General features: G+C 35.1%; 1 protein-coding gene across 3 annotated transcripts in view; it reads left to right on the top strand.

The window, feature by feature from the left end:
* LOC149224572 (RNA-binding KH domain-containing protein RCF3-like) overlaps positions 1-15633 on the top strand; it is a 197858-nt gene extending 182225 nt beyond the window's left edge. Inside the window, exons 5-8 of one of the 3 annotated variants that reach the window (XM_089386165.1) lie at positions 733-806; positions 915-1023; positions 1227-1393; positions 15407-15633. In XM_089386165.1, the coding sequence (XP_089242291.1) occupies positions 733-806; positions 915-1023; positions 1227-1382 (339 nt within the window). In that variant the 3' untranslated portion in view covers positions 1383-1393; positions 15407-15633. Of the gene's footprint in view, positions 1-732; positions 807-914; positions 1024-1226; positions 1394-1563; positions 2056-3930; positions 4351-15406 lie in introns of those variants that run through there. The other 2 variants (XM_089386164.1, XM_089386163.1) reach the window with 2 other exon arrangements.
* The last annotated feature ends 2893 nt before the right edge of the window (positions 15634-18526 follow it).

Genomic DNA, 18526 nt, shown 5'->3' with positions numbered 1-18526 from the left:
AGCTAGACCCAAGGGGTTATTGTTGATTAGGAATGTACATCATATGTCTTCACTTGCATGTTCTGACGTTACTGCAATTCTGGCTACATTAATGTAGCTGCACTCACTGTGTCTTGCATCTATATGGCTTTTGTATTATATAACTAAAACATAATTTGATTTTCCAAAACAAAACAGAAAGGATGTGACGTCAAAGATACTCTTATGATTGTTGTAAAGTTTCAGTTCTTTGTTGATAGGTTATTTTCTTTCTACATAAATTATTTGCTGTAGGCATATTGTGCATATTACTCAAACTTCACTTGAGTGCTCTGAGTCATTTGATGGGAAAATAGGTCTTTCTTTAAAATTCAGCTTTTTAAAATTGCCTGCTCAAGCTAGACCCAAGGGGTTATTGTTGATTAGGAATGTACACCATATGTCTTCACTTGCATCTTCTGACGTTACTGCAATTCTGGCTACATTAATGCAGCTGCACTCACTGTCTCTTGCATCTATATGGCTTTTGTATTATATAAGTAAAAAATAATTTGATTTTCCAAAATGAAACAGAAAAGCTGTGACGTCAAAGATACTCTTATGATTGTAGTAAAGTTTCAGTTCTTTGTTGATAGGTTATTTTCTTTCTACATAAATTATTCTCTGTAGGCATATTGTGCGTATTACTCAAACTTCACTTCTTGAGTGCTCTGAGTCATTTCAGTAATTGTCTGACATGCTTTCTGTTGACAGGAGATCAGCGGTAGGAATCTGCCTGAGTATGAAGAGAGAGCAACAAAACAAGGGGGGCCAAAAGGATCCGGAATGTATGGATAACATTGATATCTCTTTAATTAGTTTTCAGGTTGTAGTTTCGACTTATCTTTATTAGTATTTGGTAAGATGGACTCATTTTCACTCATTGCATGTATCAGATCAACTGCTGGGCTTGTCACTAAAACAACAGTTGAAGTTGTCATACCTGAGCATGCCATTGCACCTCTTATTGCAAATTCAGGGAAGGGTGTTGCTCAAATTTCCCAGGTAGGATTTTGACAAGAAATAATGGTCAATGTTGGCAGAGATTGTGAGTTCTAAATATATGCAGAGTCCACTTGACTGTCCATTTGTTCAAAATATCTTCTTGGTTTCTGATTTGAATTGGTCAATCCCCTATTGTATCTGCATTGTCTCAGAGCTCTTCTTATGAGAATATTCATCAACAAGATCTTATTTACCTTCTACAGATATCAGGTGCAAAAGTTAACTTACTTGAAGTGAGACCAGGATCAGATAAAGTGATAGAAATATCTGGTACTCCAGAGCAAACCCATTCAGCTCAGGGTTTGCTTCAGGCATTTATTCTAAATAACCAGTCATCGCGTGGCTCATATTCTGGATAAGTACTTGTATGGTAAGCTTTTTATATGCATAATTTTATGTAGTTAGCTGCTGCAAGAAATTTGAAATTCGTTTGGTAGCTTCTATTTGAATTAGTTACTCTTATTTGGTGAAGGTTTTGAACATAAATTTGCCTTTCTGACATTCTGTCATTTCACTGTTCTGATTATTCCTTAATATCAGCGTAAGCCATCAAACCTGGGTAAAATTACAAACTCATTTAAAAGCACTGTTGGCATGAAAGGAGATGGACTTTACATGTATATCTTGAAGTTTGACAATCAAAAACTCTGGTCTCTACTTCTGTAATTCTCTGTGAAGGATCATTTTCCTTTCCAGGAAAATAAACTTACTATGTGCTGAGGTACATTCTGCAGAGTCTAATCAATTGCAATTTGCTATGCTGCATGGGCAGTGGGAGAGACCATCTTCTCTAAGGTGGTCTGTTGTTAATGCATGCAATTCAACCATTCATACCTACCAAGGGACGAAAAACCAGAATGGCTTCTCTTTGTTTGTATAAAGATGAGAGTTTCTTTTGATTTCATCGCTTCATATTTTCAGTGAGATTATTGATAGTGGAGCTGCACTAGCTGGCTTCAAGATAGTGTTTGAATTTGTCATTGAACTAATATTAAATCTCTTTTAAATATTTAGCTCAAGCTTTCTTTTGTATTTGTTGGTTTATGAAGCAGCTAACGATTAATATTCATAACCTTGCTGGTAGGATGCATTATCCATTAAGGCATAGAAATTTCAGATAGATTTATGTAGTACAAAATCTAGCCTATCATGTTTATGCAGATGATAAATTTACGTTTGCATATTAGTTACATGTTCCACGCATGATACGTCAAAACTGCTCCGATATTTTCTCATTAAATGTTACATGTTCCACTCCGGATACTTCAAACTTATGGCAAGAATAATTTCTACCCACAAATATTCGTACAGGTTAGTTTTTCCAAATTTTATGAGTCTAGCCAATATATTGGAGTGCCAAGCATGCGATAGACCTTGATAGCACTTATTCTTTGGACCAACATCTAGGAGCTTCTAAGATCTAGGTTTTTTCCTTGTAATGTTTTACAGATGGCATAGGTCGAGGATTGGGAACCCCTACAGTCTTGAGAATATGGTTGGTGGCCTAAACTTTTGTAATGGACCCGCTAGTCTGCGACATACTTTAGATAGGGTTAGTTTGCAGAATTCATACTGAGCTGGGGTTGCTAGTATTTTAATGGTCAGGAAACAGAAGATGAGGTTACCCAAGTAGATTTAAAGATCTTTTTTAGTACTATAAATTCTTTCTCTTGCGAGGACTTATCAGAAGCAAGTTCAATTTTTGCATCAACTACTCACAAGATCCTTTGAGAAGCATCAAAGATGTATTTCACAAGGAAAAATATCCTAGGGATCCATTAAGAACAGAATACGGCTTACCTCAACACGAGGCCATTGCCAAGAGTTTGTTCTCTCTCATTTTGATGTTGCACAATGGCCCATATATAAAAGCAATCACAGAAAAGTAAACCGACCAGCATTTACAAAAATTGTCTGCTGTAGTAATACACAAAGGGATATGAAAAATAGACATGGTACTAACTTAAAGGTTATGTACCTTAACAATACAGTGGCTAAGCTAAAGACAAAGTGCTATAATAGTGCCAGGTGTGGAAACTTTTCATTATCATGGTGGGAGGAGAAAGTCATCTATGGTAGCTTTCCCATATTCATGAAAAAATGTGGTAGACTCTGAGAAGAGCACCATCTACGTCATTATCAGCGCAGGGAAGAAGCCATCTATGGCACCTTTCCCGATGCTCATGAAAAATGCGATAGGCTATATGACAAGAACACCATTCAGAGCTCTGAGACCATGCTAAACGAGCATGGGAATGAACAAGAAGGGGCATCCTACTCATGGTCCATGGAGCAACCACCTGAAACTTCAGTGATTGGCACAGATTTCTCTCCTCATGGTGCATGGAGCAACCCCCCTAAAGGTCCACTGATTGGCAGGAATGTGCCATGTCTATCTCCACCTTCCTCACCTTAACTTTGATCTGTGAATGGAGATTGGTACATGCCACATAGTGAGCCATCGTGCCAAATAAAAATGTTGTGTTGTACTTCTTAAACAAGTAGTGTTTCCTTATTTCCCATATATAAATTACAATTTCAATCCTAATCAATTGTAATGTTGCGTTGAGCTCAACGGCATAAGGTAGCTTATCTCTTATACAAAATGACAATTACTGGGAATAGAGATTTGCGGATGCAATTCAATGAAATTTGTTGGCTTGTTATCAAGTACTAAGAAACTTATTCTAGTATCTTTATTTCATATCTTTATATATATTTGTTCGTGTGCTTATCCCCTTTTCTAAAGTTGAATTTTATTGATAAGGAAATGTCCTTAAGCATAACAGAAAATATAATTAGCCAATTTAGATTTCGAAGAAACAATTTGGCTTAATTGTTGAATTTGAAGCTGAAGTTTCAGCAAGAATTGCAGCGAGCTAACAAAAGGATACCAAAAAATTGCAGGGAGCTAAGAAAAGGAACACATATGCTCTGATTGCATTGGCATTGGTAAGAAGTGAACATGGACTAGTTTCTCACAAAGGATAAAAATTTCAAGATTGGGTTACCTTGGAGTGGTGGTCTTAGAGAAAATGATGTTCGAAATCCCAATGTGAATAATAGTGGCATCGGGGTCATTGTTGTAGAATCGAGCACAAGATTTTGGAGCATGTTAGTGGCATAAGGATAATCTTCTCGTGTTGCTCTTATATTTTACCCTTTTTTCTTTGCTTAAATTCCTCATTTTCTTCTAGTGCTCTTATAACTCTCTTTGCAAACGAGATGATTTGTTCTTTTGTGATAACTTGAAATTACTAATTTTATTGCAAGGATGCTATGTTCACCTCTACCTCCATAGTCATATTCTTCTACCATTTCAGAAAACTTATTTTGTGGCCCAACATCTCTATTGGTGCACACTACTCTTCCATAAATTCTACTCGTTGCAATATGATATAGTTATAATGATTTATTTATTTTTTCCAAACCAAGATGGGATAGTTGGCCCACACCATGCTTGAGGAATGTATCGTTTGTTGGCCTCCCTTTAGTAGTACTTTACTAAATTTACAAATTTCTATAGCTAGTGATGTTCTACACAACATAAAAAATAAACATGCCCCATTTGTGTTTTTGTCACTTCCATTCACTTGGACCTAGTTCCTCAAGTATTCTTCCCCTGAAGGTTGGGTTGACCCTTCAACGAAATTACATAAACAAACTTACAAGAACATAAAATTAAGAATTAGATCGATGATGTTCTTGGAAAATAGGATTGGACATGGGGTCTTGACTCTTGACTTATACTTGAAGATGGAAATGTCAACAAGCATTTGCTAGAGTAGTAATGGGCTATTATTTAGGATGTTTTTTTCTACATCAAATGGAGTAGACAAATGGCATTTTAAACCCCTAAGTTGAGTTAGACATATACTTGGCATCATTTAATAATATTCCTAAGTATTTTTTCTACATAGGCTATAAGTGTTCTGATTTTAATATATTGAAGTATTGAGTCGTAATGATCACAAAGACTATACCAACTTATTATTTGGTACCAACGAGTTATACTTTTTGCAATACTTTGATTAATAGATAGGAAGAACTGGAATCCCCTCATGAGGTGTTTAATGATGATGATAATAATGATACCAACACTAATTTAATTTGAGGTTATAACCTATATGGTATTGTTCAATATTTATCCTTATCATAAACTTCTTCCTTTTCTTTTCTTTGAACTATTTACGAATTTTCGAATGTTTGTTTCTTCCTCCTAGGTCCCTTCTTTAGAAGTGAGACACTATTGATGTGCATGATCAAACTTTGTCAATCACACATGGTTACCCAATTAAACTATCCAATTAGACCTCTCTATTGAAATTACGAACTCTTCAACAATGGCCTTGTTGCACTGTGCAATTCTTTTATGCTCTTTATTTAATATAATCAAATGTGAAATGTGAAAATGTAAATGAAGATGGGGTGAATGTGGAAAATGAAATACAACTTAACATGATTTGAAAATGTAACTGATGAGGAAAATAGTCTCATTGTATATATGATTTAAAACCCCCTTAACTCTTTATTGAAATGAATGGTCCAATTGCTAAGAACACTTCCACGTCACTAAACAAGTTGGAAACCAAGCTAAATAAAATGGAATATGTTTAGACATCTAGTATTAGAGAGATTAGTCCATCAACTGAAGTGTATGCATAATTAGAGATCCTAGCAACTGAATATTGAACATCTCTATTTCATATTTGGCGGTAGCAAGCATAAGATAAGTAAGAGAAAGCATTATAACATGATAATAGTTCCATAAATTAAAATGCTCACATCCACAAGTACCCAAAGTATGTGAGATGATAAAATAGTTCCAAAGACCAATCAAAACATTGCAAGAGTTTAAAGACACTAGCTAACTACTATATTTTAATTAACTTAGGAAGACAACTCACAATGTTGAAAAAGAACTTTTTGCTCGAAAGAAATGGTTTTATTTATAAGGTCAGTTTTTGGTTCTTGGCCTTCCAAAATCTAGCATCCTCAAGCACTGTACATTATGCTCAAGCTATTGTGGATGGCTTTAGAGCTTTTAGCTCTTAACTTACTACAATTTTCATTTCTTTTTCATTTAACCATTCAATCTAGTGATGACATTGTTTAAGAAATTATACTATTGTTCATACAAGTGACACTTCATCAAAATCGTCTTGACCCAATAATATTCACTCCTATCGCTTTGCATTCTTTTTTGTTTGCTTTGGTGCTAGGTGTCTTCTTGCTTCTTGCACTTGTATGAAATTTCATGTGCACTTCAAGCTTTCATTCATTGATCAATACTTTTTTCTTCATGCAATTCTTTGCACATGAAAGCATTCATAAGCAAATGTATCAAACTTAGACTATGATACTAACGAAAAAGATGAAAATGTACTACCTTGGTGCCTCAATGATTCACTAAACAACTTAAAACAAGAAGAGTATTGTAACTATTTCAATGAGGACAATAGATGTTTTATTAACATAAATAATTAAAATGTCATAGTTGGAATTGATGAATAAGAGTATACTGAGATTATCTTCCTCACTATGAATGCACAATGTTATCGTAGTAGCTTTATACCGTTTATGGTGAGAGAAATTATACTTAATTATTTCTTTTTGGTAATTAACAATGTATCAATAAATTTCATCAAGAAGCTAATAAAAAAGGCCTCCTTGGATTCAGAGGTTGTAACCAATCAATCTAGGGGTAAACAAGCTTGAAAAATGTGATTTTGAACTCAAACTTGATTTTTGGATAATGGACAATAGTTATGGGGTCTTCAACTTACCTATTTTAAAATCCCATCATTTAATTGGAAATCCAAACATTAAATAATTCATAGTAGCTATGAATTAGCTATTGAATATGTTTTACAACCAATGGATTTACATGTAACAAACCATGAAGAATGTGTTTGCAAGGTAAGATTTTGCTTTTGTGTTGACTCCAAACAAGACTCTTACCTATAACACTTAATAAAACATTATGAACAAATAAAAATAAGCTTGCAAAATCATCATGAACAACAAGAAAAGATTATATCAAGCAAGGACAAGCAAATCAAATCCCATGGATCAATGAGTTAAGATCTATGGGAAAGATCTTGGCTTTGAAGCTTTCCTAAAAAGGAAAATGTTATAGTGGCCATCTCAATGAGTAAAACATATCTTGTCCCCATTTAACATGCCACTGCAACACCTTTGATGATGCCTTTGGTTGTTGTTGTCTTTTTTGCTTTGCTTGGGAGTTGCACAAAGCGTCTAAGAGAAAAACCGCATTGGTTGATGGTCTCTAGCTTTTCCAATGATGTGTTTACCTTTGCATACACTTCTCAACTTATGGGGTCCAACAAATTCTCGAAGGCAGAAACACATTGCCAACTATTTGAGGTTGCTGCTACATTGGCCTCTTTGATGATGCATTTTACTTCATTGTGCATTTTTCAACTATATGGGGTTTGAAAAATTCCCAAAAGGAAAACAACACCCTTGTCTAACTTCTTCCGTTGGTGTAGTGTCCCACATAATGTGTAAGGACCCAACCCTATATTATTATTATTTTATAATCATAATAAAAATACAACTAGAAGAGAATAGAAGAGAATAGCATTGGGAATTCAAATTTATTCAACACTATTTAACACATTTTTGAATTTCACTTCATTGAACATATCATCTAATTTACATGTATTTAACTAAAACCATAAAGAAGTCATAAAAGAATATAATACAACATAGGTACCGTTCACCAGAAGACGAGATTCAAACTTGACTTGCTAATACTTGTCTTCCTTTGTTGTCAGTCACCTCCGAGTGTGAATGTCGACGTGCTTGATCTGAATGCAGTGACCCACCGGTTGACCTCCCAGCCTACTCCTTGGGTACTCTCCTTCCCCACGGACCCTCGAGTTGCAATGGGGTTGTACAATAGAGGAATGTATTAGTTGGTAGAGGAGAGCACTCCTTGGCTCAAGAGTCCCCTCTCTAAAGTTCTCTACCTCACGAAACTCACTATAGCTCATAGTCACTACTTTGATATAGTTTCATCCATCCAACAATAGGGTTTCCCAAAAAGTCCCTTCTCCCATGGCTTGCCCCTTTTTTTATAAGAGTCCTCGTAGGTGACACTTGGCATGTTATGCATAATTAATTATTTTTGATAATTCAATTGTTTGATTATTCACCCACCCATGTGTCACTCTCTCATTAAGGGTCTCCAAAATTATTTACTTAAATTTTAATTTAAAACTAATATTTTCCTCACCTCAACAAGATTCATATTTCTTCTCTTAGTTGCCTTTTAATCCCCCTTTTTACTCCTTAATTTGTGTTCATTACTAAATTCAATTGATAAGTCAAGATTTGATCTCCTATCTAATCCCTAATTTAATTCAAGTTATCTCTGAGATGAATATTCTTATGTTGGTTGTTGCCACATGGAGGTTCTCTAATTTTTTCTAAAATTTAATTTATTAATCTTATTTTAATTCACTATCTTCTTCCCTTAATTAGGTCTAACTATTTTAAAATTACTAATTATCCTTACATTTATGTCTCTTTTTCCCCTTTTTACCTAATTGAACTACATTATCTACCTAATATTTTCCAACATGGGGATGGTAGAGTTTTTAAGGTAAAATATTTTATTTCTTCCTACGATCCTCTTAACCCAAGTTTTATTTTTGATTTAATTACCTCAGTTTCTAATATCATTTGTCCTTGATGTGAATTTATCTGGTTTTCATATCTTGATTATATTTATTAATTTATTTATTTTTAATGATTCCAAGGGTACCAAGTTTGGTCGTGCCCTTCAAGAACTTCCCTTGAAGTTCCAAGGGTGTCACGCCTAACAGTTTATTTGTGATGCCAAGGGTGCCAAGTTGGTCGTGCCCTTCAAGAAATTCCCTCGAAGTTCCAAGGGTGCAACGCCTAACATTTTATTTGTGATGCCAAGGGTGCCAAGTTGGTTGTGCCCTTCAAGAAATTCCCTTGAAGTTCCAAGGGTGCCACGCCACTTGTCCTTCAACAATTCAGTGGCTACGAAGGGAAAGTATAGGTGCAACGACAAAGACCACTATCATCTTTTATGTTGCCTGCTATAATGAGACTAATGGTGTCGGGGATCAAGGAATCCGCCTTGATGCGCGCCCCCCGGTAAAATCCTCATGAGCGACCCAACTTTGGGACTTGCCCTCATGACATCGTGATCTTCAAGACGAAGGTGTTTCAACCTTTCCAGCCCAAGTCACTGCGGGAGTGCTAGTGGGTGAGATCAGGGACAGTGCCCACCCCTCCCATGTAGTTCCATCCAATTGTACAACCCCATCACCCATATGTGAGTCATTCATCTAAGCAATTAATATGTGCCTGCAATAACTAACATATCATCATAATATAGATAAGCATATATAAGAGGTTTCAAAATTGACTTAGAATTTCAAAGATAAAATAATATAAATTTTCATCAAATCAGGTGTCATCAACTCGTCATATGCGAGTGCCTCTGATGGTTTCCTGCCATACTCAATAATCTTTAGTGACAACGTTTCTCAGTGTTAGTCATTGTCATAACAACATCATTAACATCACCTAGTCATTCGCATCATTGCTCATTATGAACCAGAACTAATGCAAGTAGGTAACATGGGGGCACAACCATCATGGCTATCATCATCATAACATCAATGGAAACATACCTATCCATCAAAGTTATCATCATCATGATATCAATAGAGAGCGTACATATCTTTTACTGCTATCATCATCATAAATTCAATAGAGACCAAACATAACCATTTATGCTACAATCATCATAGTATCAATAGAGAACACGCATAACCATTAATGCTACAATCATCATAATACCAATAGAGAACATGCATAACCATTAATGTTACAATCATCATAATACCAATAGATACATACATAACCATTAATGCTATCTTCATCATAATATCAATGGAGAACATATATAAACATCACAACCACTAATAATAGAGTCATATGTTTGGATCCTCAACCTGAGGTTCTCAAAGAATAAAGTGTGGGCCTTAGGGTTAAATAAATGTTAATGACATATCACTGTCAGTCAACTAGAGTGGGGCACTACATACACCCCTCTTAATAATGGACTTTGTCTCGAAGTCCTTGGAATAGGTAAGGAAAATGGTGACGCATCTCCTCGGTGTCCTCCAAAGTAGCTCAACTGGGACTATAGTTGTCCCACTAGACCTTAACCTGGTCCACTAACAGTCGTCTAAGCTGCAAAGTTCATTGGTCCAGTATGTGAACTTTTTTGGCCATCACTGTTCCCTCGTCCGAAACCTGAAATGACCAAAGTCAATAACATGCGAAGGATCTGAAATATAATGATGCAAAACATAAACATGAAACACATCATGCATACGCGCTAAAGATGGAGGTAAGGCAAGCCTATATGCCACCGTCCCTTTCTTTTCTAAGATTTCAAAAGGTCCCACAAACCGTGGAGACAATTTTTCTCCCTTTCCAAATCTTATAGAGCTTTTTTGGGGCCTTACTCTCAGGAATACCCTATCTCCCACTTCATAACTTCGATCTACCCGATGAGCATCAGCATAGCTCTTTTGTTGATCTTGTGCTTCTTTTAGCCTTCCTCTAATCATAGTCATTTGTTCTTCCATCTCTTGCACCACTTCTGGTCCTATTAATACTCGGTCCTCTAATCGGTCCCAATTGAGAGGTGTTCTGCAAGGTCTTCCGTATAGGACCTCAAATGGCGCCATCTTGATGGAACTTTGATAACTATTATTGTAATCAAATTCCACAAGGGGCAAAAACTCCTCCCATCTCTTTTGTTGGTCCATCACATACATCCAAAGCATGTCTTCGAGGATTTGATTAGTCCTCTCTGTTTTCCCATCTGTCTCAGGGTGATAAGCAGCGCTGAAGTTCAACTGGGTTCCCAAAGATTCTTGGAAACTGGTCCAAAATCTTCCTATAAACACTGCTCCCCTATCAGATATGATCTTCCTAGGCACTCCATGCAATCTCGTAATCTCATTAATAAAAACTCTGGCTATTTATGGTGCCTTATATCTAGTCTTAACTGGTATGAAATGGGCGCTCTTGGTCAACGTGTCCACCACTACAAATATGGAATCATGTCTTCTTGAGGTCATTGGTAGTCCCACAATGAATTCCATTGATATAACTTCCCATTTAGATTTTGGTATCTCATGGGGTTGCAATAAACTTGCTGGATGATTGTGTTCAACTTTTACTCGCTGACACTCTAAGCATCTTGCTACCAAGTTCACGATGTCCTTCTTCATCCCTTTCCAAAAGAAGAGTGGTTTCAGGTCTGCACTCATCTTCTTAACACCAGGGTGTGCCATGTATACTGCGCGATGTGCTTCATTTAAGATTAATTGGCGTATATCTTCATTCAGTGGTACATATATCCTTCCCCGAAATTGTAGTAGCCCATCATTATCAAGGGAGTATTATTCATATTTTGGGACCCCCATTTCATCCTCCCTCAAACTTTTGCTAACCTCCTGATACCAGGTGTCTTTAAATTGTAAATCAAGCAGTTTCTCTCTCAAATTTGTCTTTAAGGGAATCACTGAAAATATCTTAGGCCTCCTACTTAAAGCATCAACCACCCTATTTATTGTTCCTTTTATGTAAGTGATATCAAAATCATATTCACTAATTAGCTCAAACCATCGTCTTTGTCTTGCATTTAAGTGGTCTTGAGTGAATATGTGTTGTAGCCCACAATGGTCAGTCCTAAGATCAAACTTCCTTCCTAGAAGATAGTGTCTCCAAATCTTTAGTGCATAAACAATTGCTGCCATTTCTAGATCATGGGTTGCGTAGTTTTCTTCGTGGGTTCTAAGTTTCCTTGATGCATAAGCTATTAATCTTCCTTCTTGCATCAACACACAACCCAACCCTTCCTTGGAGGCATCAGTGCAAACCAAAAATTCTTGTTCCATATCCAACACCTTCAAAATTGGTGTTGTCGTTAATAACACCTTTAACATTTGGAATGCCTCTTCACATTTTTCAGTCCAAATGAATTTCTTGTTCTTTCTTTGGAGCTCAGTAATGGGGCTTGCTATCTTCGAAAACCCTTCGACAAATCTACGATAATACCCTGCCATGCCCATGAAACTTCGTATTTCATGAACATTGGTTGGTGTTGGCCATTCCATGATGGCCTCGATCTTTACCGGGTCTACTATGATACCATCCCTAGAGATAATGTGCCCAAGATAATGAATCTTGGTTTGGTAAAATGAACACTTTGACAACTTCCCGAATAATTGGTTTTCTCTAAGACATTGTAGAACTATCCTCAAGTGTTCGTCATGCTCTTCTGGGGTCTTTGAGCAGATCAAAATGTCATCGATAAAGAATTGTACAAACTTGTCTAAGTAATCTCGAAATATTCCGTTCATCAAACTCATGAAAACACCCGGGGCATTTGTTAGTCCAAAGGGTAAAACTACAAATTCATAATGCCCAAATCTTGTCGTAAAGGTTGTCTTCGAGATATCTTATTCCTTGATTCTCAACTGATGATATCCCGACCTCAGATCTATCTTTGAAAACATAGATTCCCCTCTCATTTGATCAAACAAGTCATCTATCCTTGGCAGAGGGTATTGGTTTTTTATCGTCACTTTGTTCAACTGGCGGTAGTCAATGCACAGTCGCCAAGACCCATCCTTTTTCTTAACGAAAATCACAGGGGCTCCCCACGAAGATATGTTAGGTCGTATGAACCCCAAGTCCAACAATTCCTTTAGCTTTAGAGCTGACATATGATAGGGTGCCTTTGCAATAGGCTTAGTGCCTGGTTTAAAGTCGATGGTGAAATCAATTTCCCTTTTTGTGGGTAGCCTGGGTAGTTCTTCGGGAAATACATCCTTAAATTCAACAATAAATAGATGTTTATCAAGGTTTTCAGAATCACCCTTATCGTTTAGAGCTAACACCGAGAACATTTGACATCCCTTTTCACTATATTTCATTGATTTTCTTTGGCCGTCATCGTCTCTGAAATGTAGAATCTTGTCTAAGAATGTAATGATTGTGATAATGTTAAACTAGCACAACCATGAAGGGTAAATGACTAGAATAGTGCAAGAGTTATTTGAGATGTTATTTACATTCAGGTAAAAATAACATATCTACCAAGAGTTGTTGCCCACCATTATTTATGCAAGTTATTTTTGTTTTTATTTTTAAGCATAATTTAACTTAAGAATGTCAATATGTGGATTTACCATGGTTAATGCCCACCAAAATTTATGCAAGTTGTTGAGCAATTTTAGGTAAGAAATCTATTAATGTTGTATTTAAAAGAATCCAACTATATGACCAAATTGTACATTAGTGTAAAATATTTTTATAACTTACGGACACTATTACCATATTGTAATATCTCAACTCCAATATATTGTAATTTGTAAATGACCATAATGAACAATTTTAGTAAAAATAGATTCCTTGAAAACCTTAGACTCAACTTTATTTTGCAACAAATTTAAACACTAATCACAAGTAAGTTAAAATATGTATATATGATCTACTTTAAACTCAAACAAAAATCAATAAAATATGTCAAAAGAACTGGAAAAATTATTACCATTTAATTATGTTCTAATACAATTTTAAAATACAATACTGTCAAAAATACCCCCAAGGAAAAATATTAAACTTAACTATATTTTCAAGTAATAATAGGAAAATGTAAAAAGTAAAACGTAGTAATTATATAATCTTAAAATAAAAAACAAAATTTGATGGATTTTAAAATAAGAAACAAAATTTCATAAATCAAGAATTCCATGAATACTGGGTAAGGCCAACACAAACAATATATGGCTGCCTTGAAATGTACAAAAGTTTATAAATCAAGAATTCCATGAATACTAGGTAAGGCCAACACAAACAATATATCACTGCCCTGAAATGTAGAGACTTGTGAATCACTACGAGGCCAACACAAACAATATCTGGCTGCCCTGAAATGTACAAAAGTTCATAAATCAAGAATTCCATGAATACTAGGTAAGGCCAACACAAACAATGTATGACTGCCCTGAAATGTAGAGACTTGTGAATCACTACGAACCAGAAATCCTAATTTTAAGATTTTACACTGATATCTATAACGTCCAACATAATTACCAAATTCAAATTTGATTTCAATTCCAAAAAATTTGACAGTATATATATATATATATATAACTTCATTGATTTAAATAAATTTTAATAATTTTAATCAATATAAACAATTTTAAAACTACAATTTACTAACAAAAACCACAACCACACTTATATATTTTCTTTAAACTCTCTATTTTTTAAAACACCAAACTAAATCCATGAAATCTTATTTAAAATTCTTTTGTAATTAATATATATTTAAAAATTAAATATTCTTAACTACATTTGACGTGAAATCTTTTATGATATAAAAATTAATATATATATTTAAAAAACATATATATATAATAACCATTAGTTTCAAAAAAATTATATATATATATATATATATATATATATTTAAAACTAATAACCATTAGTTTAAAAAAATTAATATTCAAAACTAATTGCTCTTAACATAAATATATATAAACATAACTATATATATAAAAACTCAACTCAACTTCAGAATTTATTTCCTTGTTCTGTGAGCTTTTAAACCATTAAAGAAACCAGTGAAATTCAAAATTGGCGGCCATTTAATTTTATTTGGAGTTGTCTATAATGCGACTTTTTGGAGATTCCGGTGACGGAATCCGGCGGAAGAAATTGAGGTTAAATCTTGATTTGTTGCAGTTAAAATGATTTTTTAACTGCATATTTGGATTCAACACCCTGAAAAACCCCTGGGACGCTTTCATTGTGCAGAAACTAGCTATCAAACTTGCGATTCCAATAAATTCTTGCCGGATTTCGACCGAAAAACCAGCCGGAAAGGCTTTCAAAAAGTCGCGTTATAGACAACTGCATTTTATTTTACCTTAATTTTGTGTTTACAAGTCACTGCATTTTACCATTCCAGCCATGAATTTATATCAACTCTAATCGTTGTATTTACTGGCTAATGGCTACTTATTGCCTATTATAGAATTTTTATAGCTCTGCTAATTTAATTAAGGACAAAGAGTTTTGTAAGATTTAAACTTAAATACGTTTATGAGAATTCTGAGAATTCGGTGATATCTCAGTGATTTAAAATAATTATAGTAGACAATATCATTTGCATTGATTGAAGATTTTAAGCTTAAATACTTTTATGAGGATTTGGATATCTCAGTAATTTAAAATAATTATAGTAGACAATATCGTTTGCATTGATTGAAGATTTTATTGTTTTCAGGTAACTGTTCTCAGAGCTTTAGCTCGGCGACACTTGTTTTCTCTGAAATGGAAAGTTGAAAAATTAAAAAGGCGAAATGGAGAAGGGAAGTCTATCGTTGTGTGACGGATAATCTCGGAAGAAATGTTTGGAGGAGCACAAAAGAGATCAAGTGGCAACAACAGATCAATGCTTTTAAATACACATGCTTTATTAAGAAACCTTCTCATCCATCTGAGTCGGATCCCAAGCCAAGCTATTAGTTATTTTTGGTAGAGATCGTTATTTCAGAAAAGGATTACTATTTTGTTTCTATATATAACACTACATTTGATTTAAATCTCCTTTGAGCTTAACTAGTTTTAATATTTCTCTTTTTTAGTTGATGTGATTTCATGTTATGAGATCTATTTCTTCCGTGGAAACTGAAAAACTCATTGAAGATACACTGTGTTGTGGGCATGAGTACTCAGGGCTGACCATTATATATAGTACCTGCACAAAACCGCCGCAAGAATTTCTAGGAATTATGGTTTCAGTGCTATGTCGACTGCAGATTTGGCGTTAGGGTTTACTTTATAAAAAAATTGAAAATGTTGTGGAGATTTTTTTTTTTTGTGTGTGAGTTCAGCGATTTAATAGCCAGCGACAGTAGGAGCACTACCCAACATTTATTTACGGATATTTATTTAGGCGAGTATTTGGGGAATTTGGCCAAATTTTTGTGTGAGTAGTTTTTAAACATTTTTATTTTTTTTTTTTTTAAACCAAAATTTGCCACATCGAGTTAATTCAAACTTATACACATTCAAAATTAACATTAGCATAGGTTTCATTTCATCGTAGTCCTAAAATAGAGTTGTGTTCTTCTCACAAGATGGCCATGGAAACTATGAGAACCAACGCTAGTACTATAAACAATGGATTGTTAAACTCATAGAAGAAACATGGAACCTTTTTGAAGCGAAGTTTATTTCTTTATGGAATGCAAACACAGAACATTGTGGAGATGCTTATCTAGAAGCTACATATAATAATATTGATGGTAGATTGCTCGTGCAGTAAAAGTATATAAAGGATCTATTTCATGATAGTCCTTGGATTTGGTGCTGCAAAAATGATCACGAGAATTGTTGGGTAGCTCATGTAGAAGATATTTTAACAAAACTAGTCATGCATGCATGGGCCCATAGGTCTCAAGGGTTCAACATGGCTCTGATACCAAGTGTAAGGACCCAACCCTATATTATTATTATTTTATAATCATAATAAAAATACAACCAGAAGAGAATAGAAGAGAATAGCATTGGGAATTCAAATTTATTAAGTATTTAACACATCTTTGAATTTCACTTCATCGAACATATCATCTAATTTAGATATATTTAACTAAAACTATAAAGAAGTCATAAAAGAATATAATACAACACAGGTACCGTTCACTAGAAGACGAGATTCAAACTTGCCTTGCTGCTACTTCGGTAGCCTCTGAGTGTGAATGTCGCCGTCCTTGATCTGAATGCAGTGACCCACCGGTTGACCTCCCAGCCTACTCCTTGGGTACTCTCCTTCCCCACGGACCACCGAGCTGCAATGGGGTTGTACAATAGAAGAATGTATTAGATGGTAGAGGAGAGCACTCCTTGGCTCAAGAGTCCCCTCTCTAAAGTCCTCCACCTCACCAAACTCACTATAGCTCATAGTCACTATTCTAACATAGTTTCATCCATCCAACAATAGGGTCCCCCAAAAAGTCCCTTCTCCCATGGCTTGACCCTTCTTTTATAGGAGTCCTCATAGGTGACACTTGACATGTCATGCATAATTAATTATTTTTTATAATTCAATTGTTTGATTATTCACCCACCCATGTGTCACTCTTTCATCAAGGGTCTCCAAAATTATTTACTTAAATTTTAATTTAAAACTAATATTTTCCTTACCTCAACAAGATTCCTATATCTTCTCCTAGTTGCCTCTTGATCCCCCTTTTTACTCCTTAATTTGTGTTCATTACTAAATTAAATTGATAAGTCAAGATTTGATCCCTTATCTACTCCTTAATTTAACTCAAGTTATCTCTTAGATGAATATTCTTATGTTGGTTGTTGCCACATGGAGGTTCTCTAAATTTCTCTAAAATTTAATTTATTAATCTTATTTTAATTCACCATCCTCTTCCCTTAATTAGGTTTAACTATTTTATGATTACTAATTATCCTTACATTTATGTCCTTCTTTCCCCTTTTTACCTAATTGAACTACATTATCTACCTAATATTTTCCAACATGGGGAGGGTAGAGTTTTTAAGGTAAAATATTTTATTTCTTCCTACGATCCTCTTAACCCAAGTTTTATTCTTGATTTAATTACCTCGGTTTCTAACATCATTTGCCCTTGATGTGAATTTACCTGGTTTTCATATCTTGATTATATTTATTAATTTATTTATTTTTAATGATTCCAAGGGTACCAAGTTTGGTCGTGCCCTTCAAGAACTTCCCTTGAAGTTCCAAGGGTGTCACGCCTAACAGTTTATTTGTGATGCCAAGGGTGCCAAGTTGGTCGTGCCCTTCAAGAAATTCCCTTGAAGTTCCAAGGGTGCCACACCTAACATTTTATTTGTGATGCCAAGGGTGCCAAGTTGGTCGTGCCCTTCAAGAAATTCCCTTGAAGTTCCAAGGGTGCCACGCCACTTGCCCTTCAAGAATTCAGTGGCTACGAGGGGAAAGTATAGGTGCAACGACAAAGACCACTATCATCTCTTATGTTGCCTGCTATAGTGAGACTAATGGTGTTGGGGATCAAGGAATCCGCCTTGATGCACGCCCCGCGGTAAAATCCTCATGAGCAACCCAACTTTGGGACCTGCCATCATGACATCGTGATCTTCAAGGCGAAGGTGTTTCAACCTTTTCAGCCCAAGTCACGACGAGAGTGCTAGTGAGTTAGATCAGGGACACTGCCCCACCCCTCCCATGTAGTTCCATCCAATTGTACAATCCCATCACCCATATGTGAGTCATTCATCCAAGCAACTAATATGTGCCTGCAATCACTAACATATCATCAGAATATATATAAACATATATAGCAGGTTTCAAATTTGACTTAGAATTTCAAAGATAAAATAATATAAG

Source organism: Pinus tabuliformis, chromosome Q (assembly GCF_031772625.1).
Source record: "Pinus tabuliformis cultivar Carrire ecotype Pingquan chromosome Q, CPIR1, whole genome shotgun sequence".
NCBI lineage: Eukaryota > Viridiplantae > Streptophyta > Pinopsida > Pinales > Pinaceae > Pinus > Pinus tabuliformis.
Note: the sequence above shows the minus strand (reverse complement) of the source record. Positions and strands in the feature narration are given on the sequence as shown.